The following is a 27,654-nucleotide window of genomic DNA, read 5'->3' on the forward strand; positions in this document are numbered from 1 at the left end:
CTGTATCACTCAGTATATGCGCAAATTCAGGGCAACATAACCTTAAAGTTTAACTTACTGTAACACCAAAAGTAACCAGAATTGTGTATTTGCTCTCATAATCCAACAATTTAAATACCTCACTGTTAAGCATGGATATAATTCGTTCTCACCTACTGTACTTCATTTTAGAACACTAATAACGAAGTACACACCTTATAAAACTTCTGATAGTGACGAAAAGTCAAAAGAAAAAACGACTAACGTTCACGCAATACACCAACAAAATGGCGGAGGATGATACAACCAAATGCATCATATGAGATCCTGCAGTTCTATTATTTTCCAATAGAGTGAAGCACTTCCAGGGCAAGAAACGTTTGGGTGATATCCCACGGTACCAGGCTCATCTCGCATTTGCATACCTTCTCCACTGTTACGAAACAACTCATCTATTTATTTCTTCGACGTGAATATGAAGCAAGAATAATAAATCAAAAAATGAGTTTCCAAGTGTAATCAATTTATTGAAACCTTTTCTGCAACACAATATGTTCATTCAATTGCGTACCAAATTAACATAAGGCAGACAAATTCTGCTCCTTCCCTTACAACATTCACTTACATGCATTCCGATCCAACCGAGATCTGCGACTTAAATTTTAGTGAATACGAGAATAAATAAAACTTTTTGGAAACATATAGGAAGGAACAGACTTGAGAGGGTATTGCCAGTTCAAAAACCAGTCTCATTCCCACTGCATAAAAGCCACTGTCTGATTTATTTGTGTCAGAACACTGACCCTACGTTAATACCTTACATCAAGAATGGAAAAGATTGCCGCATGCCCAGCACTAAACATATGGCGACTTTGGAATCATACTCAGTAATGAGAAATCATGCAACGTGTCACACGGAGCAGTCCATTCACACTTCTCTATTCAGAACAACAACAACAACAATCAGGCATACCAGCTTATACCATATCCACTTGGCACACCAAGTTTTATTTAAAAATCAATAAGCATTTTGTTGTCAGTCTGTCTTTGAGGTTTCAGACACCAAAAACTTATATCCTCCTTTTGTGTGAGAAAAATTAAAATGAAACAAATAGACTTTATATATAAAAATGCAGCAATAAGCAAAAAAAATATAACTTAGAAAATTGATTGCTCACAGGACTAGCACACACAAGTTGTGCGAAGACATTTAATACAGTGCTTCACAAACATAAAAATATTTGTACTCTTTTGCCACTAATTAATAATCCAGCCATCACATACTTGTCCTTATTTTAATAACAAAACGACTAAGAATTCTTTTTTAAGAAAGGGAAGACAAAACGAATGCAAACTGAATCGTGAAGATTTCTGTCTTCTGGGTTGTTGCGCTGTGTAGTCTGGTCGATGGTTACCAACGTTTCAGAGGTCATACTGAATCGCCCTGATGATGGAGGCAGTATGACCTCTGAAACGTCGGTTAACATCGACCAGACTACACGGCGCAACAACCCAGAAGACAGAAATCTTCATACTCACCGCTGTGAAAACCTCAAATCCTACAAACTGAATCATGTCTGTACGTCTTCACATTTCTAGGATAACTCAAGTCAAATGCCAGCCTTAAGCAATTTTGAAGTACAATATAAAAATAGAGCAAATATTATCCTATACATAAAGCACTTTTTAATTATATTAACATGACGACATACTCCTACGCTTCAGGTCCTACATACATGGCAGATATAAATTCAAAATATTATGTACAGGCAAGAACGTAAAAGCAAAGCAATGGCACAAATTACACTGCCTTCACCAAAACCAAATTAAAAGCTGCCTTTTAGCAACCATATTTTTTAAAGTTCTGTATCAGGAAATGAGAGATTCACAGGGACCCATGAGAAAGGAGGCAACGCTTAAACCAACAACAAATATACGTCGCTCTGAGAAGGAACGAAGAAATCGTCTACTGACCTGGTGAGAATTCAGGTTCTCAGTGGTGAGTATGAAGATGACTATCTTCTGGGTTGTTGCGTTCTGTAGTGTGGCAGACGTTTACTGATGTTTCAGAGGAAGAAAGTACCTCTAAGCCAGTGGTCCCCAACCTTTCTGTGCCTACGGGCACATTTGAGAGTTTATGAGATCGTGGCGCGCACCAACCAATTAACAAAGCCAAATTTTCTTTTCTCTGGACAAATAAGATATGGACACCAAATAATACACAAAACAACACGACGTTTAATGATACAAGAAACCACGCAATCAAAAATACGTAGTTTTATAAGTACAATTATTATTACTCAAGTGGGGAGTTAGTGTGATGTTTGGCGCTGCATTTCATCGGCCAGTTTTTCAAATTTGGGAGTGTAGGATGATGTTGCTGCTCGCAAACAATCGTCAAGATGGGCGTCAGTAAGTCGAGATCTGTGCTTTGATTTTATAATGTTCATGGTTGAACGGCCTTCATTATTCAGTATAACCTCTCTACGTATCAACGCGGGCACCCAAAAAAGCCTTGGTGGGCGCCGCGTTGGGGACCACTGATCCAAAGCATCAGTAAATATAGACTACACGACATAACAACCCACAGGCCAGCCATCTTCATATACTGACCCGACCATCAAGATGTGTCAAAACACAGATGAAAAAAAGTACCAGATCATAACGAAGGAAGTTGCGGATATTACGCGTGTGCATCTCTGGAACTAGTTGCTGCGATGAGATGATATCAATTTCCGTATTGGAAATATGAATGTAAATGAGTCAGCTCCCATCAATCTGACACATTATCTAAGAGGATGGTTTTATTGCATGTAATCCATAAAAATGCCGAATGTTAGAAGAAATTACAGAACCATGCGAAATAATTAATTTTTGAAAGTTTCTCAATATCTTGAGCACAGAGAGCTCTCTTGTTTCTAATTTTTTAATAAAAAAACATCTATGAAATTCTTGCACAAGCCGTAGGCTTCAAAGAAATGTGTTATCTTCAATAACACCAGCACGTTTGGGCATAATTTTTTTTTATAAGAATTTTAACTCCTTGTAACAAGTACTTACAGAGATCCACAGTTACATAATCCCAAAAAACTTATTTCATTAATTCTCTTGTATATCAGATACTATTTCATCACAATTCACGCACATTTTCCACATTTCATGATCAAAACCTTGGACGCACAAATTACACGGCAAATTACAAAAGTAATCCATCACGGAAAATAGAGTATGCTTGAGCTATTTGCAAAGGCAAAACATTTTTTTTAAAAAAATTGTGTATGCCCTATATGCAGTTAACTGGTTATTCCATTTTTTACTTGCAAACCTTATGCATTAACTAAACTTTTTATAATGTTTTCATCCGATGCTGCACAAAAAATGAATCTTCAACACATTAAATCACGAAGTATCAGATCCACAACAAAGCAGCAAAGTTCTTTAATCTCAGATCTTGGTCTTCGTGTGATGACCTTTATGTCTGACATCTCAGTCACACGGCTATGGATCAAGGACACCGCAGATATATCACGTCACTTTGCAAACTACAGAAAGAGTCTTCCTGACCTATTCAGAATGCAATTTCTTTTCACTCACATCAGACGATACCTGCCGCTCTCCTTTTCAGACTCGCTAATGAATTTTGTAACAGTATAATTTGTCATACTTAAAAATGGAGTATATGAAATATTCATAACGAATTGCAGTACTCATAATGAGGTATGAACGTACTGAATTGTTATTTGATAGGACCATTACAAGTCATTTATTTATATATAGATCCCCTGTAATGACTTACGTAGTTCATAAACAGCATTTGTAGTGACTAAGACGGATGAAATGTACCTTTAAATAACGCGGGTAAACACGCAACACAATACTGCGCAATCCTTAAAAAAGTAGTTCCTCCCGATGTAAAAAAAAAAGAAGAAACTGTTGACATCAATTATTACGTACAGGTTCTATATCTCATTCGTTAACTTTTTAAGTATGGACATCACGTTCTATCTGAATCCATGATCGTCATTAGAAAGATGCAATCCTGGGCCAAAAACTTTAACATTACATCATCATCACATGACGAAATTAATTACGTAGTAATCGGAAAGCCTTTCATAATCAATTTCATTAAAGGAACAATACACTAAGCTGTGTTCATCTTGCAGCATAAATTAAGACTGGGAAATTTCTAACACCACAAGACAAAATTATTAATATTATTAAAACAAGATGATAAGTCAAACACAAATCACAACTTGTACCCCTTTTATATTCTGCAGTCCCCAGGTTCAATTCTCAATCTAAAGGCTCGCCATCTTGACTCCACGCGTGGTTTTCCACGTTCTTTAGGCGAATGCTGGGATAGTACCTTGGCTTCGACTTAGTTCCTGAATCATCGACCATTAGCCTCTCATCTGACACTATATATATTCTGCAACTATGAACCCTGAACCCCGAAAATTAACTTATTTAGAATAAACACCGATAACAGAACTTTAATTCTTCTGAGAAATGAAAGACATTTTGAGACACACAAAAAAACACACGAAATCACATTTTTCGTCGTTTAACAGTTCTCGTCACAGTCATCACGTGAAAGGACACATTCTTTTAACTTGTGTTCGAATATGTTTCAGAATTTGAGAAGTCGTCTAGTGAAGGCGCGATATACAAAGTTTTGGTCCAAGATTAACACCTTATAATGTAACGAGGATACGTATTACGATAATATGAGAGGACACAGGGTAAGTTAGAAGGCTTTATTAAAAGAACACATAATCATGTAAAAAAAAAAAGCAGGAATATGTTAAAGGGGACACCTATATGCTTTTTATCTTTCTTTTTAAGATGTTCACTGAATTAATTTAATTGAAGTACAGTATAATAACAATCAAAATGATTTCTTAAAATATTACAAGTTGAACACAGACTGGTATAAATTTCATTTCTTAATTTAAAAGAAATCAAGATTATCTATATTAAGAAAAATGATTGCACGGAAAAATTAGTTCGGGTTTCAGAGGAAATATAGCGACATAATGAAACAGACGGTACATCGCCATGAATACGTAATATATTCAAAATTCAAGACTCGGGATGTTATAAGCAAACCTATCGATCAAACTTGTTGCACCAAGTGACTAGTTACTGCCAACTTCCAACATGATCTCCGCAACTTCAAAACTTCCACACACATCACAGTAAAACCTCATCAAAACAAAACACAATCTATACAACTCCCAACCAATAACAAGGGCATTTTAACAACTTTCAAACATTATAAAAATGTTTTAGTACCAGGTGCAAATGATCCTCTCAGGATTTTACATTACAGTGTAATGAGGTTTTACTCTAGTTTGCATTACTAACAAGACTGTACAATTGACAGTGGACCATATTTTTGATACATTCATATTTTTATACTCAAATTGGACATCTCCTGATGTTCTGGATGACATTTACATCTAAGTACACTATAAATACTTCTTTTTAAAATATTTATGAACACACGTTTACTGCATACATTCGTGAGCACAGCACACGAGGTGCAATGGTTATTAAAAAACACATGAACGTAGTCTACAAAGCTGTTTTACTTTCTCGACACACATGATCAAACATGTTAAGGACCCATTTTCTTTCGACGTGTATGATAAACACATCATAAACGCACTTTCTCTCGACGTACGCGAGCCAACATGTTACGGCCTACTTTCCGTCGACAGACACGCGACAGAGCGCGTCGCAAGACTCGTCATCTCTTCGCTTGCGTCATCGAGCGCATTATACGACCTGCACAAAGTCAGTAACAACAATCCTATCATATGGGGTACCAACAAAAATTATGATCATATGACTCAATGAGTCTGATACTCACAGCCTCAAACCAGTGAACACTAGATTTAATTAACAATGTTCTATGAAAGCGATTCCATCCAGAAAGCAGATTCCCTATGATATTAGTAAACAAGTCACTGAGAACTTGACGATAGGGAGGGAAAAGATAAAAACATCAAAAGCAAAGCTATACAGCTCATCTTCACAGCAGAATGTTCAGCACTACGAAATTCTAAGTCAATGAACAAGTTTTGATATAGGAGGAGCATTCCATCATCATAATAATAATAATAGTAACAAGTAATAACAAGTCTTGCGTGACGGCGTACTTATCAATGATTACACTACGTCGCCATTGAAATTACAATGGTGAAAGTACAAGGATTCATCAGTCATCATAAACACACCAAAGTAATTAAATTGGTTTCTTTTACAAGTTTCTGGTTTTCCTAATAAGAGTACTTTCATAGAAATTTCATATTTGTGACTGCTTATAATTGGGAAGTTAAAAAGGCCATAATATCCCACTGAAGCCACGGATGTTTGTCCGCGTCTTTCTGTGTTGTGCTGTCGTACGTACAGGTAGAGGCCTTGCGACGGGCCGATCCCTTGTCCGAGGAGTCCTACCGAATGTCCATAAGATCAAGCCAACTGAAAAAAGTTGGGGACCCGTAAAGGGTACCGGAAAATGTACAAACATTGTTAAACCAGAAAAAGAAAAATGCCTAATGAATTTGTCTCCAATGCCAAGTTTTATAAAAACTGGCCCATCAGGTGCAACACTGATGCCTACATTTGAATTGCACGTGCGTGTAACGTGTCTTAATATAAATTTCTCAGATTGATTTACCAGTCACCATTACATGAAAATATTTCTTGTGATCATCATGTTGTTATTTTCCACCTGCCCAAAATAAACTTTTACAACAGTTTCGTACTTTTTTGAATGATACCAGCGTTGCTTCCACCTTAAAAAAAATTTGCCTGGTCACCGTGTGGTACTGCCGATGAAAATAAGCCGAAAAGTGTCCAAATGTCCAGGTCTTTAACATATTACAAAATTTAATTAAAACTGTTCAGAAAGAAAAGGCAAAGTGTAGTTTGAAGTACGTATATTTTCCAACAGTGTTCGTTGTAATTCTGTAACCCTAATGAGTCCAGACATCCATTTATTGCAGATATAAACCTACATTGCACTGACACACACATAACATAAAAAATGCTTAAAAAGGTTGATGATGAAGTCTGTATACAGATACATATCATTTTTTGTGCAAGGCATTTGAGAAAATTACATTTAATTTTTATGTCAAATAGAAATTGCATTAGACAAACACAACAAAAAGAAAATTTCCAAGCAGCTTTTAACACGAACCATCAAATTTAATTGGAATCCTATTTGGATGAACCATGTCGGCAAATATACATGCAGTTTGATTTTAGGTTTCTGTTTTCTGATCCTTCCCTAACCTCAAAATGTCATTTTCGTAATTTTCCACAATTTAAAAGCTGTCACTTGTGGAAAATTATAATTTTCCAGTAGGCTTCATGGATGAAGCGGTATCATTACTGTCTTTGTTACGACAAACACTTTTAAAAAAATTAAAAAAAAATTTCATTATTATTGTAGTTAACATCATCATGATGATGATGACGATAATAACGAGAAACTTTACATAAGCCCATATAATTTCTTTCAGGTTGCTGAAATACGAAAACAGAAACCATGGACAGCTTTAAAACGTGGATGTTCCTTACGCAGTTTCAAAAATGAACCATACGCACCCTCAAACACTCCATTCCGGAATGTTGAAGAAATTTCTTTCTAACATTTAATGCAGACTTCTTTATGCCCTTTTTGTGTCCGATGAAATTTTTTTCAGACAGTGCCAGATCAAACACGCAAAACAGCCTGACAAAATTACTCAAATTACGTCGCAGCCAGGCTAACTCCTATGCAAGAGTAAGCTAAGCGCGTAATTCAGAAGCGATCTCCGAGGACGACTGTAGACGACCCGAGATGAGAATGTTCGTGAACTATACAAAAGTTTCAAAATAAATTTTATGTGTACACATATCCAGTTATAATCCCTAGTACACAAATTTAGGATTACGTATGTGAAAAAACCATTCTCTGTTCCACATACAAATAAGAATGCTCCTCCTACTATCGCAGTCACTTTTCAGCATGAGGCCCTCCGCGTCATCTACCTCAGTGCCTAGTTTGCTTATAATATTGAAGTCAGAGACAAAACAACGTGATATGAAAAATTGTTTATGCCTCTGTAAAATCATGTTACTTGTCATATTTCCACACCACGTTCGATTCCAAAAACTATGAAACGGACACATCAAGAAAATTATGTTTCTTTCGCAGTGAAGCGGTCGGCACTGACTATGAAAAACACAGATGTGATTATTTATACAGTATTGAAGTAGGGAGTGGATTTGTACTCTGTTCAACTACTCTGCCTTTATACAACAGCATCGAGAAACATCGAAATATTTTAATTACAGTTGCAGTATTTGCGCCTGTGTGCATGCACGTGTACATGTGCATGTAACAATACACAAAGTCACAGGAACAAAATGCGTTGAAATGTTCAGCACAGAGACGTGAGCTGTCCACACATTTTTATAATCTCACACGACTTCTGCTTTGCGACACTTGCGTGGGTCCAACAGTCCAACAAATTTACGCCCGGAGTTAGCAACAGTCCCCCGTTACACGACGATACCAATTTAATAAAAATTCCTAAAGCTTCTATTATTTGTAACAAAATTAGTTTTAAGACAACTACTGTCAGAGGACTCATATTCATCACTCGCTTTCCCGCACTGGCACCCACTTTTCAGTCAAAATAACTATTTCCCGTCTCCTTAATTTTTAAAACCGTATTTTGATCTGCCACCTTTATTTTTCGCGGCTTACTCCCCACTCGCTTTAAATTTTCCTTTATATACATGACCCACTCTCATCTGCTCCATCTAGTGATAAGAGGTGCTTTATCAAATGTCCCCCCTGTCAAACCGGGAAACCCTCTTTTTAGATGAAGCGAGAGAAGTCATCGGTCAGAGATTCTGCATATTAATCTACTGACAGACATCGCAAGAAACTACCAATTTACAAGCCACATTTTTGTTCCTTTCATCATGAAATTATTTAATTCGCATTAGTCCGCTCGAAGTACGTACGGACATACATCGTGTATCGCAAGGCACATGTACATGTACACACGCAGAAATGTATGGGGTGAGAAGAAAAAGAATAAATTAACATACTTTGATTCATCCAAAGTTAGAAAATGCTAATCTGTTCTTTGTTCGCTATTTCACGACGCAGGACACACAAAAACCCTAAAGAGCAATTTAAATATAATCTCGTAAATTCTGTACCACTACATTTAAATTTATACTTTGAGAAATCTATTTACATCTTTACATTTACAGTATCTATGAAATGATGTAAAGTACCAAAATGATCTTCACAGTTCAAGTTTTCTTGATACGACGACAAAGAAATCGTACCTATATTCAGTAAATATGATTTATGGAAACTTAACGTCAATCTGAATACGTCTCTTACGTTGCCCAGTGTACCGTCGACAGAACACAACACTAAACAAAAAAATGGCTGCGTACAATAATCTCAGACAGTTATTGTTAGAGCTGAAGTGGACGAGTGCAAAGGACTTACGCTTATGAGAAGTTACTAATATGCAAAATCAGCTCTGTTAATATTACATAATAATTTGCGGTGATTCTGCTACTGTTTGGGACCGTGCAGATAGGGGAAATGTGGGGAAACTGCAACCTAGCCAGCATTCCTTACAGAATCGCGAGGCTGTCGTGAACAGGGTTACTACGTTATTTATCCGAATATAAGAACTTCTCAGAGCTTTAAAAATGACTAATCGTAAGTAAGTTGTGGGAAAGCATTCCATATATATTTACATTAAAAAAAATTTCCCTCGCCCTGAAACTACCTGCGCAGAAGATTAAAAAGTTTATCTCTCGGCTGAAAGTGCTACATTATGGCTGGGAAAAATCCACTGGATCATCAAAAGTTTTATTATTGGAAAATAAAATATGTATACTTGCCAAAATTATAAAATCATAAAATTACAATGTTTCATAAGCTGGATTCTGCTTCCGTTTGCGCACCTGGGGGTGGGGGACTGTCTTTCTGTGTTTTCCCCTCCCCCCCCCCAACCCTTTCATCCGAAGACAGGAGCAGAATCCATCACGATATGATGCAGTTTTATAATTTTGACAATAGAAAAAGTTAAAACAATTATATATTATAACGCACAATCATCAGAAATCTTCTGACCTTGACTGCGTCTTATATTCAGATAAATATGGCAGTAGTAAACTGATGATGGTGGCAGCAGTTACAGTAATGTTGATGATGACGATGATGAGAAATTGGGACACTTGAGGGAACTTCAGGTACTGTAGTTGGAGGACAGGGTTGTGTAATGTGTGATGCACTGGCACAATGAATGCAGATGTCACAGTTGTACCAACTGTTAAATGCCTGTCTCCAAGTCCATTTTCGCTGAATGTAACAACTGTGACACCGTGCTACTGCCTTTTCTAAGTCTCTTTACACTGGCAGTGAAAAATGTCAAACATCGTTAAAAAGAGCGTAAATGCCAACTTATTACACATAATCCGAACATATAAAAGTTGATGTGCATTATGTTGTAAACTTGTAGTAAAAGACATTTAGACCCTCCCTGTGTTTAACCCTTTCTACGCGGTTAACAAAACTTTTTGTTCTGTAACGTATATCACTTTAGAAAAATTCAGCGGTGGGCAGTCTGCGCACGAGAAAGAAGCGTAGCGACGAAAGGGTTAAAGGTCAATTTCAACAATTTTAATATGCTCAAAGCACTTGCTCAAACTAGTGTCGAGTGCATGATACAATATTGGCACGGCAGTTGTCATACGACATCACTTACAGTTCTCTAATAACCACGTCGCTGCACTGGGTCAGGTCTCGGAAATTGCAATCACTTTAAACGGTAAGGAAATAAGAATTCAGTGACGTCTTCTTGAGCGATCAGCCATGTCAATATGAAACAAAATTCCAATTTTTTTATATATATATTATCTTAGTTGCTTGGCATCTATACAATATGAAGCAGACCACTGCTCTTTCTTCGGCTACTTCTCGGCCTATGCGGAGGTTCTCGACCCACAGCCCAATGACGTGTTTCGTGTAGCCTGATGTCACGTCCCTATTTACAATGAAAAACAGTCATACGATACCAGATAACGTGTTTCGTTAATGTCGTCAAAACTTGGCCGTAACATTCTCAATGAGCGACTGTCCAGCCAAATGAACAAAGTCAAATCAAGAACTAAGACGTCACAAAGACAAAGAGTCGGAGGGATGCATACGAATAGCAACGGGAATCAGACCCGATAATGAAAGATTATTCAAGCAAAAGTATCATCAAATATTTCACAAATGACTGGTTCCATTAAATAAAATTGTGAAGTAATAATATATGAGCGTCCCACGCGGTCTGAGGCATCATACTTCAGATGGAATGCGCGCTGGTTTGAGTCTCGGGGGAGAAGAAATTTTCTCATGAGATTTTCCACCGGTGTATGGGACCGGTGCCAACCCAGCATCGTGAGGAAATTGGGGAGCTACAATGAGTAGCGTAATCCTGTCATGAAAGCTAGCAATGGCTGGGGGTTTGTCGTGCTGACCACACGTCACCCTATATCTGGTTGGATGATCGTTCACCTCTGATTAGGCATGTGAACGTGAGGCCAGCAGCCAGCTAGTCGGCTTTGGCTCTCTAGAGCTGTTACGCCACGGATTATTTACAATAATATATGAGCATCTTTTCATTAATAGTAGTTTTAATAAACTGTCATGGTGTTTCAATAACACCGTGGCCCAAAAGTCGCTGTGAATGTTTCTACAGTCCTGAACGAGGTTGAGAACCAACGTTACGCAAGAATATATATCAGCCAATTTGCGTTACCAGTCACTGCATCCATGTACAGTCTGTAACCAGTTTTTATTTTGCGTCGATATGACCGATCACCAGAGAAAACGTCACTGCATGCAGATCCTCAAAGAATGGCAACACTTCTCGTCAGGTACGGCACGTTAAGGATTCAAATTATGTTTATTTACAAAAAAGAAAAAAAAGATAAACACATTGTACAACATTACCTGGTTTGGGTAGAGGAGAAGTATCTCCTTTCCGATCTAACACTGAACTTATTGACAAGAACGGGGTGAAGGGCTTGATGCATGCAACACGTGCAGAAAGAACGACGGTGCGTCTTCCATACTGTACATAAGCGAATTCTGTTCTGATGACACGATATGCAAATATGGCATTTGGCAGTAAAAAGGCATCGAAGCCTCATATTGCTTACGCGGCATGCGTGGCCCAGATCCAAAACTTTACGGTTCACTATCAAGAACAAGGATGGACAAAATACGAGACAGGGGAATTCCTCTCGTGCGAGAACATGACGACGTGACCGACGCAGCCTGTGAAGTAAGCGATTCACATGCAGGATTTTCCGATGCGGAGACGCGGCTCAAGAAAGACGGAATGTAATAAAAAAAAAATTCTACCGGGATGTTATGCTACAGCGTAACTCGTCTCACTTCACACGCTAGTCAACGGGCACCCCGAAAGAACGGTCGTGTTTTGCGACTGCCACAATTACAAGTCAAGACGACATAACCCCGCGTTGACAGTGGGGCTACGCCATTATTTACAAGCAGCATAACATTTATACCATTAGATCCAGGAAAGGAAATATCTTAAAGAGTATTTGCATATTTTCTGCCAGTTGCATTATTAATAGCCCTTTATCTATTACTCGTTTGTTTTTTGTTTTATATATTTTTACATTTATGTATGGTTGCGGGTTGAACAGACTGCGTTTTCGCGGCGCAGATGACTTGAGATCACAAACGAATGTTCATAACGACGCAACAGATGCTGAGATGAGTCAACTACTTCAGTTCATGGAGGAGGGATAGAAAATGTTGAAGCCTCGAAACCAGCACACCAAATATACACTAATTACATTTGCAATTATGAAAAAAAAAAAAAAATGAATGTACATTGTATATATTCAACAGTGCTGAAAAAAATACAGCACCTAAACATTTTGTACTTTCAAATTGATAAAAATATTCGCCAGTGGTAGATTTTAACCTGCCCATGTTTCTCCTTCTAAGCTAGCTATCCACAATGACAAAGCTTTATTTCAACCAAAAAAAGTTAGGCACTGCATCGCACCGCCATTCGTCGTACGTACGAGTGTCGCCGTCTGCCGTCAGCATCTCTAAACAATCGACCAGCTGGCAGTACAAATTAAATATACAAAAGCATCTCATCTTTACATAGTACGTACAAAACATGGCCCTCCTCCTCTTCCACTTCGGTCCTCGCGCGCCTTCGACGTGGCACTCCGGGAGACGCGGCCCAGCACGAAACGAACACTGATGAGCAATAATGATCAAGACATCTTGAGCCAAGATGATCCATCTTTTCGACTGACCGATTCATTCGGAACTGAGGGGTTCTGACTTGATAAAAAGGGGGACAACGGGTGGTGACGAGGTGATCACGGATACTGGGCTCCCTCCGCTGCTGCTTCTGCTCGGCTCTCTCGCGCGCCAACCCAGGCTTCCACCAGGCAAGTTTACCGCCTCGCTGCGAACGGTACGTATCTCTTTCTCCGCTGTCACCAGTTTTTCTTGGAAAGCGTCCGGATCTCGCTGTAAAAATATTGCACAGACCATTACAAACAGGCTGTTCCCTAATGTCACTTACTGGGACTTAAGATGCGAGATTTGAGGTTTTTTCACAGTGGCGAGTAAAAAGGTAACAGTCTTCTGGGATGTACAGAAATTTATAAAAGTTTCAGGGGTACTTCCTGCCTCGATCAGACTACACAGCATAACATCCCAGAAGACATTTGCCTTCGGTGCGGAAGATACCGAAGGAAAGTACGTACCCTGATTCTACCCAAAAGACAGAAATTACATAAGAGAGACCGAACACACGCCCTACTACTGACACGTCTTTCTTGAAACGTACGGCGCGTAATGCGATTAATGTACCAGAGATCAGGGACAGTGCCATTATGATAGGTTTTGTACCTTAATAGGGCTGTCCTCCTGGTGCAAGCGACGCTGCAGCTCAGCAATGCGCTCTTCTTGCTGGCCGAGACGACGTTCCTGTTCGTGATGCAGACGTTGCAACTCTTCATTCTCTTCTCGCAGTTGCTGGCACTGGACCTCCTGATGCTCTAGTCTCAGTGCCAGGCGCTCCACTAGTTCAAGCACTCGAGCTCGTGTCGCCTCCTTGGCATCACACAGCGTGTCCAGAACGGCGACTACCTGGTCCACCACATTCTTACTCTCCGTCCCCATCAGTGCTACAGAAACAGATCAGCGTCATTAACAGCTTCCTCGGTGGTTTGCCGAGACTTATACATTCACCTTCCCAGACAACCCTCTAGATCAGGATTTCACACAAAGACAAAGGGAAAAATTATTGTCGATTTGACTCGATAATTCCAATTATTTATTATTATTTAGTGTTCTGTCTGACGACAGGTCCATATGAACAGGATCCTTCCATCCTTTTCTCGGACTGGGACCTGTTCATATACATTCTTGGCAGATGATCCAGAAGTGGTTTGCCATTGCCTTCTTCTGTGTGTGAATGGAGTAATTGTTGGGATGCCACGGAGGAAAACTCCGTGTTGCCTAGACCAAGGCCTTGCCCAACACAAGTTATAAATTCGGGCACCGCCGGGAATCGAACCCGAGACCCCAGGATTACAAGGCCAGCGTTCTAACCGCTAGACCACCGTGGCTATAATTCCAATTACATTCCCATATTTCAGTCTGTAATTATTATGGAAATAAACAAGCCTTAGAAACTCAGTAGCTCACTTATAATTAAATACATCAGTGGTCTAGCGGTTAGAACGCTGGCCTTGTAATCCTGGGGTCTCGGGTTCGATTCCCGGCGGTGCCCGAATTTATAACTTGTGTTGGGCAAGGCCGTGGTCTAGGCAACACGGAGTTTTCCTCCGTGGCATCCCAACAATTACTCCATTCACACACAGAAGAAGGCAATGGCAAACCACTTCTGGATCATCTGCCAAGAACGTATATGAACAGGTCCCAGTCCGAGAAGAGAAAAGGATGGAAGGATCCTGTTCATATGGACCTGTCGGCAGCCTCCTGTAAAGGACTGGGAGTCACAAAGTCTTCTCAGGTAATCAGACGCTGTGAGAAACTCCAAGATCTGAACTCGAAACATGTAGAAGGAGTGTGAGTCGGTCGCTGCATTGAAATATTCAGTTCGATACGAGAACTTTAATGACATGTACGTACATTCTCAATGAAATTCAGAAACGAATCAACAGCCTTGCCTGTTTCACCAGCCACGTCTGATGAGCTATCTTCAGTGTCAGTTGAGAGTTCAATTTCAGGGTTATATAGAGTAGGTTCCCCTGATACAGGATCGGCAGTTGTGGCAGTAGTGGCGGCAGTTATATGAGCATTTGGAGCAGGAACTGCTGAACTAGGAGACACTGGGCTCGTAGGGGACTTCTTGGAACACGCCGACTTCTTGTCCACCTCCAGCTCCTCCGTCTTTACCTGCATTTACAACCAGCAACAAAAACATTTTCACAGATCGCGAGAAACTACTGATAGAATCAGGTCAGTCGGCTTCAAGTAACTCTTTGAGGAATAACGTTTAAAGGGCTTTAAAATATTTTTTTTCAAATATAACAAACAGAATATGATAGAGAGAGAGAACTGAAATACTGATCCGAATAAAAGTTCGTGCTGTAGCTATGAAAGGGACAGATATTTCTTATATAAAAAGAATGCACTTACAATGTAAAACTTTTGCACTGGAATGAGTTTTACTGCTTTTAAATTAATGTTCACTGACAGACAGTACATGTCAACAGTAATAAATATCATGTATTGCTATGGAGGAGGGATCAGCTTGCAGTGCGTACTGCATCTCAGTAGGTAATATTAATGATAATGAATAAAAATTAACCCCTAATTAAATTCTAAAGGGTTTCGACGACGGTAGATTAAGCTTAAAATTATTCAGTTTCTGGATATTTTTTCCATCGTCATCTGCTGACAAGACCTGTATCCAGGCTGATATGCCGAGATAGTTGACAGAGCCAGTCTCCAAAACATCGCGGTTTTCCTCTTTTAAAAAAAAATGACGATCGAAAATGTCCAGACAATACATAACTTCAAACTAACTACTAACTCGGAGAACAAATTAGAGTATGTGGAATCACATGACTATTTCATCTGCCAATACGATTCGCAAAGTAAACTGACTTGAAACACGTCACAATCTGCCTCGACGCAGACTCATTACAAGAATTAGAATCTCTGAGATGAAGTTACCAAATCATATCTCACCTACAACTTTCTTACCTCTAATCTGGTTCTGTGATGCTGTGGTATTGGTGCTAGGGCGACGTTCGGCTGGAAACTACGCTCGAATCTCTCAGATTCAGACATGGGCACCACCCTCTCCGGATGCAAGAGAACTGGTGGGCTATGACTCAGGTATGTAGGCACAGGGGTGGGTAAGCTGCAACACGCAAACCTCATTAATCGTTCCATTATTTTTAGCACAATCATCCTCACAACAGGAGGAGAGAGAACTGTCACGCTAAATGCACAGAGTAAACGTGACGACTCTTACATTCGAGTGATTAACATTCCAGCTGCATACTCAGGAGTTCCGAATTATCTGTGGATCTTAGTTTCTGCAGGAAGATGCCGGGATACCGTAATAAAATAGGCCATGGTCGATTCTTAGCACATTATTTCCAATTCACCCTGCCATAATTCATCGCATGAATCTCTTACACAGATATAAAACACATATTTTTTTACATGTGACGATAATCAAAAGCACACACTGATGAGGAATTCATAACTACACCCTTCATCTAATATTATTACGACAATAAGATCGAAGATCACGCTAATGTGCAGACGATGTAGAATGCAGGAGACGAAATAGAAATTTTGTCTGTTCAAATCTTAAAACAGAGTGTGTCATGGCTTCCGAGTACAGAATCCTCTTGATTTACGTCTCCAAACTTTCTCCTAAAAAATTAATTCTGAACTAAAAGTTGCTAATGGTATCACTGAACACCCCCCCAGAAAATAAATGACTGAATTTGGAGCAGTGGTAAAATGATACCGCCTCAGAAAAACTGCGTAACTCACGACGAAAAACAGTCCCAGCAACACTTTGCCCTTCACAAACCCCAATTTACTGACCCACATGCAAAACTGGACAACAAAAGTGAGTTAACAGTCACTAACCACCTGAGCTATGGCATGCACTTGGCAGGTTAGGTTAGACATAAACCGAGTAATCCTAATGTGTCTCTTAATTGAGTTCTAATGTCTTTACATTTTAAGCAACTTGAGGGCAGCACCAGTATATGCTGTTGAACTAACTTTAGAGTAACCAAAAATGTTACGACCAGCCACAAACTCTGAGCTGTTACCCTTCAAAAGGGCAAACACTTACTTGTAACATTTAACCTCTGCTACGTGACGAAATCAGTACACAGACTACGAGCCCCTTTTCAATTAAACACTGAACACATGCACCTGACTATAAGAAATCTGAACATGTACACTGACTTAACCCTTTGAAGCCGAAGATCGTCTGAATATTATTTATGAATTCAGTCCGTACCGCGAAGAAAACACTACACCTCACCATTACGAAAATCAGCTGGTTAACCCTTTGAAGCCGAAGCTCGTCTTCATAATATTTACGAATCCAGACCGTACCGCGAAGAAAACACTTCACTTAACCATTAGAAGTCGAATCAGGCGGTACCACATAAGATTTAACATCCCGGTCAAAGCCTTAACAGAATGTACTGGGATTTGAAGCTGATTCCCTTCGTATTGCGGAATTAATCCATCAAGTTAACAGGAAAATTGTCATGAATGATTAATACATAAGGATTTCGAAGGCACTGGCCTATATTAAGGTATTATTAGGACGTGAGAACCACAAGGTTAGTCTGGAATCTGTCATAAATTTGAAAAGAAGAAAAAAAAAGGTATCTCTTGAACAATTACAACTTTTTCTTACCTGTCCCTCGTGATGGGTGGTGGCTGCCCTTTAACCTCCTTGGTAAGAAGGGAGGGCCAAGGCCTGAATGCAGACATGCGCGCCCAGGATTCATACCAAAGAATGTGATTACTCGGCTCTGACATGGGATATAAGTAAGCACTGTAAGCATCCAGTCCAACTTCCAGTTTTGGTTTTTTCAATACTTGAAGTTCCGAGACTTCCTTGGAATCAGACTCGTGGTGTTGAACCTGCAGGAATTAAACAGTTTAAATTATGACTCTTAAATTTGGAAAAATTTCATGGCGGTGAGTTTGAAGATGGCTGACTTCTGGGTTGTAGCGCCGTGTAGCCTGGTAGAAGTTTACAATTTCAGAGGTCCTTGCTGCCTCCATCATCAGGGCGATGAGTGTCCAGTCTACCAGACTACACAGTGCAATAACCCAGAAGAGACTCCGTCTTCTGAAATTTGTCTTTCACAACTCTGTAGTCAAATTCTATTGGACTGTAGGTTCAATATCCAATCCAATACAATTTTCGTAAATAAAGCTTCACAGTCGAAAAGTAAAAATCACTCACTGTTTTACATCAATTATTGCTTGGCATCTAAATTGTGTGTAATTTAATCCTCCCCAAAAGCAAATCCCTTATTTACAAATAAAAAATCAGCAAATATTATCTGTAACAGCTGTAAGCCCATCACATCTCACGTATTCACATTCTCTCAAATTTTGATGGGTTATGTTTGAACATATTAATCGTTCTCTTCTCTTTACCTTCTTTCTTTCCTTCTTCCTTCCATTAATGACAAGATCCTTGAGAAGTTTGGAACTTACTCACTTGGTTTACGGTATGAAGTTCCCGCCTTTGTGGCAACCTTGGCCCATCATTCCAAACAAAAGAACATCTATTAAAAGCGGGGAACCCAATCTACTGAGCGCAGCGGAGTTCACGTCTCCATGAATACGCGTGCAACGGTGTGACCATAACCCTTCCATCCTCCGTCTACTCTTCTGAACACACACGAGTTATATTTATAGAAAAGGACGGTTGTTTACCAAGCCACGAGTTCGCTGTTAGAATACAAATGTTGCTAAACGCGAAAAGGGTAAACCAGGGGTCAAGGCCGGCAGGTATAAGGCTAGACGCACTAAAACACAGTTCAAAAGCTGTCTGAATAATTAAATTCGGGATCCTACAGTCCCAAAACAACAACTATTTTACATAAAACTCGACCCAAATATAACCAGTTCAAAAAAAAAGAAAAAGAGGTTGAGTCTGTCTACACAACAATTTTTTTATTATATTTTCAATAAGATAGTGTAATTGCGTCATATTGTGAATATTATATCAATTATTTATTTTAATTCCGTCTGATCACAATATAATTTTTATTTAAAACCGAAACATGTTGTGTAAATGTTCCGAAATGTAAATCGATCAATCGATATGGAACATGAATGATATTTTATTATCTTAATTATAAGAAATTTTAAATAAAAATTATATTGTGATCAGACGGATTAAAATAAATAATTGATATATTTTCAATGTTAAACTGCAGATTTCCACCGGTAGCTACATCCACACAGTCCACTCTGATAAAATACGATGCCTAAGACAGTCCATCACGTGGCGAAGTCAACAACAGAAAATACGTATACAATTTATCAGTCATATCGATTAGTTTCCAACACTTAAAGAGACCCACCTGAAGATGACCAATTAAGGTCGAAACATTCAATTAAACACTGAAACTATACTCAAAATTCTAAATAACCTATGTAACTGATTCAGCGTCGTTCCTACGAAACAATGGGAAACGCCTTTAACTCTCGCCTTCTGAATAATGGTCTTACAGCGTCACAATCCAACAAATTGCCGTGCCGTAGCGGCAACTTCTCCGACACGGCTGAGTAGCGGGTTGCGCGACTTATCGGAAGGGGGATCCCATCCGGACCGAATTACTTTACTGATTGGTCTTGAGAAACAGCTTCAACACGTTCCTTCAATTTTTACATTCTATTGAGCAAACCCACCCATAAAAATTAATAGTACCTAAACTAGACAATGACTTCAACGGCTTTTATGGAACCCTAAGGTCCGTTACATGAGAAACCGCCACTGACACTGCTGGACCGGATAAATTCACTTCACGCCTTGTCACCTCACTGGTAAAATCGTATCAAGAGCTCCAAATCCATCATTAAAATGAGATAGCATTATAAAGAACGCCCAAAAAAAAAATATTTAAGAACACACAAGGTTTATATTTCGTTACACATTGGGACAATTCTCGAACTGTTAAAAATAATCGTAAATTTTGAAAATCCTGGAGACCAATGTAATAGGAACCAACAATAACGGGACAATCCCGCAAAACTTGTGACGTAAGGTCCTCATGTCCATTGGTTAAGGTTGCGTTTTAAAACACAGAATGTCCCTAGAAGACGGATATACACATTCCACGAATCAAATAAAGACATTTCGATACATACGTCAGCATTGGCACTTTTAAAATTACCAAATCTAGCGTAGGTGTTCAAAACGACCACCGTCAGCTTCGTGGCTGTGACCAACTGACTGACATGCTGCCACCGTATTAAAATGCGTATACATATTTTTGGAACACCCTGTACAACACCGTACTAACAACTTCTTCTTATTCTCCTACATTATTCAAATAAGAAGTGAAATTCCACAAATTCTTAACCTCTTCAGTTGATACAAGGGAAGGAGAGAGCCCCAGAGTAAGTCCTAAACGTGTCAGCAAAGAAGATGACCTCTCCCTGCACGGAATCGAACCCCGGCCAATCAACTGACTGCCCGGTCTAATTCAGATTCGGACCTCAGCCAGCAGACCGCCTCGTCGTCTACATGATTGATGCATCCCACATCCGACGCTCCTCGGCTCCATTCACAGGGAGAAGACGAGCGTTGTTGCCATGGCGATATCCCCACCCCTTCACCCAGCAGTGAATGAACCAAAAGTCTGCCGGCGCCGAGAATGGAGACGCCCTTGTTCCGTTAAAGAGACGCCAAGGTTTCCCTCTCCCCCGCGATCTCCGGGCTCCCGCTCGTCCAGAGGCGGACGAGTGGCGGAATTATTCCACGGGTGGCCACGTGCCATCAACTGACAAGCAAAACAATCAGTTAACTCACCGAACAACTAAACTACAAACTGATTAACCAGATGAATTATCCGAATGACCCAGCCCACAAAAAAACAACTTATTAATTAAATTACTGTAAGACTTGTCAACTGTTATCACCATCGTGTAGCCACGGTGGTCTAGCGGTTACAACGCTGGCCTTGTAATCCTGGGGGGGGGGGGGGGGGGTCTCGGGTTCGATTCCCGGCGGTGCCCGAATTTATAACTTGTGTTGGGCAAGGCCGTGGTCTAGGCAACACGGAATTTTCCTCCGTGGCATCCCAACAATTACTCCATTCACACACAGAAGAAGGCAATGGCAAACCACTTCTGGATCATCTGCCAAGAACGTATATGAACAGGTCCCAGTCCGAGAAGAGAAAAGGATGGAAGGATCCTGTTCATATGGACCTGTCGTCAGACAGAACACTAAATAATAATAAGATGAGGTGGTCTAGCGGTTAGAACGCTGGCCTTGTAATCCTGGGGTCTCGGGTTCGATTCCCGGCGGTGCCCGAATTTATAACTTGTGTTGGGCAAGGCCGTGGTCTAGGCAACGCGGAGTTTTCCTCCGTGGCATCCCAACAATTACTCCATTCACACACAGAAGAAGGCAATGGCAAACCACTTCTGGATCATCTGCCAAGAACGTATATGAACAGGTCCCAGTCCGAGAAAAGGATGGAAGGATCCTGTTCATATGGACCTGTCGTCAGACAGAACACTAAATAAATAAAAATATCACCATCGTAGGCCTCCTTGTACGAGTGATCAGCCCGTCGTAAGGCCTCTGCCTGTACACAGTAGAGCACAACATAGACGGACGGACAAACATCAATGCCTTGAGCGGGATTCGAACACAAGGTCCCAGTGAACGAGGTCACTCCCAAGACCGCCACTGCGTCCGGCTAATAAATGCCGGACGGACAAGCAGACGAGAGATTCAACTAGGAGGCACACGTATTTCAAAGAGATTAATATTAAAGCCTTTTTGCAATATCTTGTGGCAAACGCAGGCGAAATATCTTATATTCGCGTCAGGAATGAAAATCTGTGAAGAATTTCCAATTAATATTTGGTTATCTCAAGCAACGCTTCGTACGAAAAATCTCATTATAAGAAGACACTGTACAAGTTTCGGAATCTCCATGCCAACCTCGTGTGGTAAATAATTCATGGTTCAAGCCGAACTCAAGAGAGGTCCACAGGTACATTGACCTTCGCTGCATAAAATGTGCGGACGCCAGGCAAGGAACAAAATAAGAAGAATAAGAACAAGGATCCACCGTCCGAAATAAACAGCAGGCAAAACAGGTTCGGGTATTGCTAGGCAACTGCGCTCCTCTGACGAACAACCTTTTCTACTCTCAGCCATCGACACTTGGAAAATTAGAACAAGGCCCTACATCGGCCGGATTGTCACACGCTGTAAAAAAAAAAATTGAAACCTACTCTGTAGGGGGTGGCTTTAAGAGGCACGACATTTGAAACATTTCCTTAAAATCGGTCAACTGCTTTATGGAGAAAGGAACAACATGGCGATCTCACACCAACCTTGTTTTTCTCCCATCAAGAAATGAAAGTGCCCTAAACCTCAGTTCTGTCTACGGATTCCACGGCAAGGAGTCCAATTCCTGGAAGAATTAAAATAATAGAATATTCAGTCTCCACAAAATACCTACTGGCCTCCGCAAAGAAACAAACGCCAGATGATGATACATCCAAATATCTCTCAAGACCACGGATGCTGGCCCTAAAAAAAATTATAGTTCTAACATCCGCCAGAGTTACATTAAAAATTATCATGACCTATGATTACATGCAACCATTCCGTGAATATTAATAGTAAGAGACCTGATGACGGAGGCAGTATGACCTCTGAAACGTTGGTTAACATCGACCAGACTACACAGCGCAACAACCCAGAAGACAGAAATCTTCATCGCCCTGATGATGGAGGCAGTATGACCTCTGAAACGTTGGTAAACATCGACCAGACTACACAGCGCAACAAACCCAGAAGACAGAAATCTTCATCGCCCTGATGATGGAGGCAGTATGACCTCTGAAACGTTGGTAAACATCGACCAGACTACACAGCGCAACAAACCCAGAAGACAGAAATCTTCATCGCCCTGATGATGGAGGCAGTATGACCTGTGAAACGTTGGTAAACATCGACCAGACTACACAGCGCAACAACTCAGAAGACAGAAATCTTCATCGCCCTGATGATGGAGGCAGTATGACCTCTGAAACGTTGGTAAACATCGACCAGACTACACAGCGCAACAACTCAGAAGACAGAAATCTTCATACTCTGATGACGGAGGCAGTATGACCTCTGAAACGTTGGTTAACATCGACCAGACTACACAGCGCAACAACCCAGAAGACAGAAATCTTCATACTCTGATGACGGAGGCAGTATGACCTCTGAAACGTTGGTTAACATCGACCAGACTACACAACGCAACAACCCAGAATACAGAAATCTTCAGACCGAACAGAGTTTCCACACAAAATGTCTCTCAGTACCTAAAGACACTAACTCATGTCAAGGCGTCATAACAACCTGCAACCAACGTACACATCCGACAAGCGATGTTCAGAAAAAACTTAAATTCTGTAACACGTCATCAGAATGGGCATTATCCATCGTATACGTGTTTCTTTGTGTAAAACCACGAAGCTGGCTCTAATTACACCTACAGGTGACCCAGAGGGGAGGGGGGGACAAAATTACTCTGGGACCTGAGGTTCTCAAGATGGCGTGGATCTCGACAGAGCAGAGTTTTCTCATCTGAAGAAATAAAGTACAACCAACATCGAAAAAGCAGTTGTTTTGCATAAAAAATATGACGGACAAAGCAGAATAAATAGTCACTTGCTTTATGCCTCCAGTTTCCTGACCTCTCAATGAAAGTTCACGACCCTTCCTGCACTTAATCAGATGTCATAACGATACGCACTCCCAGAAAGAAACGGGCGAGATAGCAGAGCATATACATCATATTCTGTTGGCTTCTCGCTACAACTTCGGGCTGCAAAAACCTGTTATTCCGAATATTTCGTGATTTACCTTAGTCCCGCAGGCAAATTCCGGGACAGCAGGGTCTAGTTAGACATTCTGGAGGTAGGTCCAGTTCCTGTCGTGGACCCGGAGGCTCGATCTCCGGTTTTCGTAGTTAACCAACAGCCCCTCAAAGACAAATACCAACGTTGATGCTCCGAACACGCCTGTTTGCAAACCTAACCGCATTACGTGAATCCGACAACAGAACAGCAACGTATATTTCGCCGCATACCAAGGAGTCAGACTGGGGCGACATGTGTACCCTGCCCTCCGTGCATGTGTGAGGTCACCGCACACCTCTTCTAGTCCCCTACTAATCGCTATCGAGGAACAAGACACCTGGATATATTATTGCATTGAGACTGTAGGTTATGACGTCAGTCGGACGGCCCACAAGTTGACCTCTAAGGGTCACTACGGGTCACGCTCAGCTCCGGGTGACCGAATACCAATAAGTGTCTAACCGCGTCTCTCTCTCTCTCTCTCTCTCCTGCTTTCTATGACACTACCAGTTGCAATTTCTGCAAAGCAAACTCGCATTTATTATCAGCGAACACGGTTCGTGTTCCTTACTTCACAAGAAAGATCGCTGGTCAGTTCGATATACGTTTTACAAGTGTGGCCTTTGTTATTTCGTAAATCCCACTGTCCTCGACATTCGTTTTGTTGGGGAAAAAAAACAAGTTTCTTTCAAAGTTAATTTCACTACGTAGACATGAGACTGCGTAAAGGATCAATATTTATTTCCGTTTCATGTAGTCAAACATCCACCAAATATAATAATAAAACCCTTCAAATGAGTATTGTAGACGTTTATGAGCTTTATAATAACTATTATTTGGAAAATCTGGCGTCTTAATGCCCCCCCCCCAAAAAAGCCGATTTGAAAATCACGTACGATGGGTGTTACGTAAATCGAAATATGCAAACAACACAGAATAGCACAGTTTTTTCACAAAAATTCTTCCGAGATTTCTCACACCTCATAGAAATTTGCGTTAATTTATTGCAAAAATATATTTTTGGTCAGTCCTTGTCCTGGAGCAAAGGAACAGTGATTAGCACAGCGGTAACAATCTTTTCTTCGCCAACTTCTAAACGGGGTAATCAGTTCGAGTTGATAAAAACGAAAAATTGCACAAAGAAATTCCGGCCATAAAAACAAAAACCTCTACGAAATGAGTTCAAACGAGAGAATAATGTTATAAGCAAGACTTGAGAAAGGAGGGCAGGAACCATTTCTGTAGGCTGGATTAAACTGGGTCAGATGGATTTTCTCGTTTCATAAAGGCAGGTAACATCTTGACAGTTGAATAACTACAGGTAGCTTTATTAATCCTAACTTTTATAAATGATCTTGTCTAATGCAGTTACTTGGTCGGCTGACTGGTTGGTTAAGTCCAAACTGCTGTTACAACATCTCCACGACTATCAGTGACAAAAACACGCCTCTGGGAGTTTCAGCTACAACATTTCCACACGCATCCACAAGGAAGTCCAAATGGCGTGCTCCACGTCGTTCGTGTTGTATGAATTCCACTGCGCGAGATATGGGAAACGGTGTCTCATTTCGGGGTAACTCCACACGCAAACAAGCCACCCCTAAAGTCACCCTGGGCAGAAAACCTTGCAACTGCTGACATCAGATCAGGTTTAAATGAGAAGAAAATGTCAATACGAAAATTTAGAGGAAGGAACAGGTCCCTTGGAGTTAATGACGAAAAACAGATATACCTGTAAAGACACCTCGTGATTGCTCACATCCTTAACCCTTTGAAGCCGAAGATCGTCTGAATATTATTTATGAATCCAGACCGTACCGCGAAGAAAACACTACACCTCACCATTACGAAAATCAGCTGGTTAACCCTTTGAAGCCGAAGCTCGTCTTCATAATATTTACGAATCCAGACCGTACCGCGAAGAAAACACTTCACTTAACCATTAGAAGTCGAATCAGGCGGTACCACATAAGATTTAACAAAAGAACATCCCGGTCAAAGCCTTAATATAAGTCCACAGCGTTATTACAATGCCAGACTACTCGTCCCCTTACAAAAATCTTAAATTTTTTTAAACTTTCCTCGCCCTTGTAAAAAAAAATTAAATACGAAGACGTTCTTAATATTATTATTATTATTTTAAAATGCAAAGGAAGTTTGGGTTGCGCCGAAATTCAAGCCGACAGGTAACGCCACGTGGCACCAGTGCACATGGGGCGATGACCCCCGCGCGTCGTGGTGTTTCCTTCCTAACGTCAAGACCAGAGGCCGGGACCGGCCCGTCGCCCGACCGCGCCGAACTCCACCACCCTCTCCAACAGGACGTGGAGACTACAAACCCAAGTTTCTGCGTTCCTACGTTCAATTACTGAAGATACAAAGGCCATTATTTCAAAGCCAATGCTGATTTACGTTTTCGTGCCTAACATTCCTGAAGACACCGGGGGCTACAGGTTACTGAAAATTACCTCAGAGACTACCGGAAGTAACATATTTTCTCCAAAACATTACTTGTCCTTTCTTTTTTTCTTAAATCCTGTCATATTATTAAGTGCGCAGACGTAACATTGATATTAACCTCGTAAACAACTTTTACGAGTGCCAAAGCTTTGTTAAAGTCACGTTCCCGTTAGACGGAATATCGGGAGGAGAGACGTTCATCCGCCACTCTCTTCCAATTTAATACATTTTAACGATGCCAGAATTAATAAAAATCACTCAAATTTGGATTAAGTAACGCGTACCAAATATCATCTAATCATTTACATAAACCAGATTAACATTCCAAAGCCTGGTTTACCCCTCATCTCATAAGATTCATCCCGTTCGGGAATCGAACCACGAACCTCGACTACCGATTAAGATATGTCTACGTAATGACGTCACATCACACCATTCCAGTAAATAACACCGAAAAGTATGATAAAAAAAAGTGTCGAGGTCGTCTGGGTGAGAAGCGAACGCAAGCAGTTTGCCTCAGGAGTTCAATAACCACGAACAGACCTACTTGAAAATAAATTTCAGGGTCTTTGCTGATTACAGTACAGTCATAAGCGAAAATTATGAAACTCCGTACGTATCCACGCCACATTTGTTCGTGTATGATAATAATTTAGTGTGACATAGATCCTTTCTATGAGACAGTCGCGCCCAATAGTGACTCCACAATTTCACAGTCGTGTTTGTGTCGTGTCTTGGTTAATGACAGGCATTCTAACTGCCTCAACTTAGTTTCTGTTGCTAGTCCAAATAAGACATTGAACTCTTCGCTTGTTTCAGACAGAACGAGTCATTCATACAAAACACAAAGCATGTCTCTATAACATGTTACCTATTTAACACCTCACGAGTTTTCACGTACCATTTACAGAAAAATATTCTGTAACCACACACACACACACACCTGGATCTACAGACAGACAGACACATGCTCCTTGCTAACGTAAACC

General features: G+C 40.4%; 1 protein-coding gene across 3 annotated transcripts in view; it reads right to left on the minus strand.

Annotated features, from left to right (window-relative positions):
- Window positions 1-481: 481 nt before the first annotated feature.
- The window catches only part of Snoo (Sno oncogene), a 132,049-nt gene continuing 104,876 nt past the window's right edge, over window positions 482-27,654 (minus strand). For 2 of the 3 annotated variants that reach the window (XM_022068369.2, XM_087361045.1), the window contains exons 2-6: window positions 17,997-18,226; window positions 16,301-16,460; window positions 15,259-15,487; window positions 13,973-14,250; window positions 482-13,588 (exon numbers count right to left, since the gene is read on the minus strand). In XM_022068369.2, the coding sequence (XP_021924061.2) occupies window positions 13,373-13,588; window positions 13,973-14,250; window positions 15,259-15,487; window positions 16,301-16,460; window positions 17,997-18,226 (1,113 nt within the window). In that variant the 3' untranslated portion in view covers window positions 482-13,372. Of the gene's footprint in view, window positions 13,589-13,972; window positions 14,251-15,258; window positions 15,488-16,300; window positions 16,461-17,996; window positions 18,227-27,654 lie in introns of those variants that run through there. The other variant, XM_087361047.1, reaches the window with a different exon arrangement.

The sequence above is a fragment of the Zootermopsis nevadensis genome, unplaced genomic scaffold (genome assembly GCF_977971745.1).
Source record: "Zootermopsis nevadensis isolate Lab colony 2312 unplaced genomic scaffold, Znev_1.0 Znev_ptg000050l, whole genome shotgun sequence".
Taxonomy (NCBI): Eukaryota; Metazoa; Arthropoda; class Insecta; order Blattodea; family Termopsidae; genus Zootermopsis; species Zootermopsis nevadensis.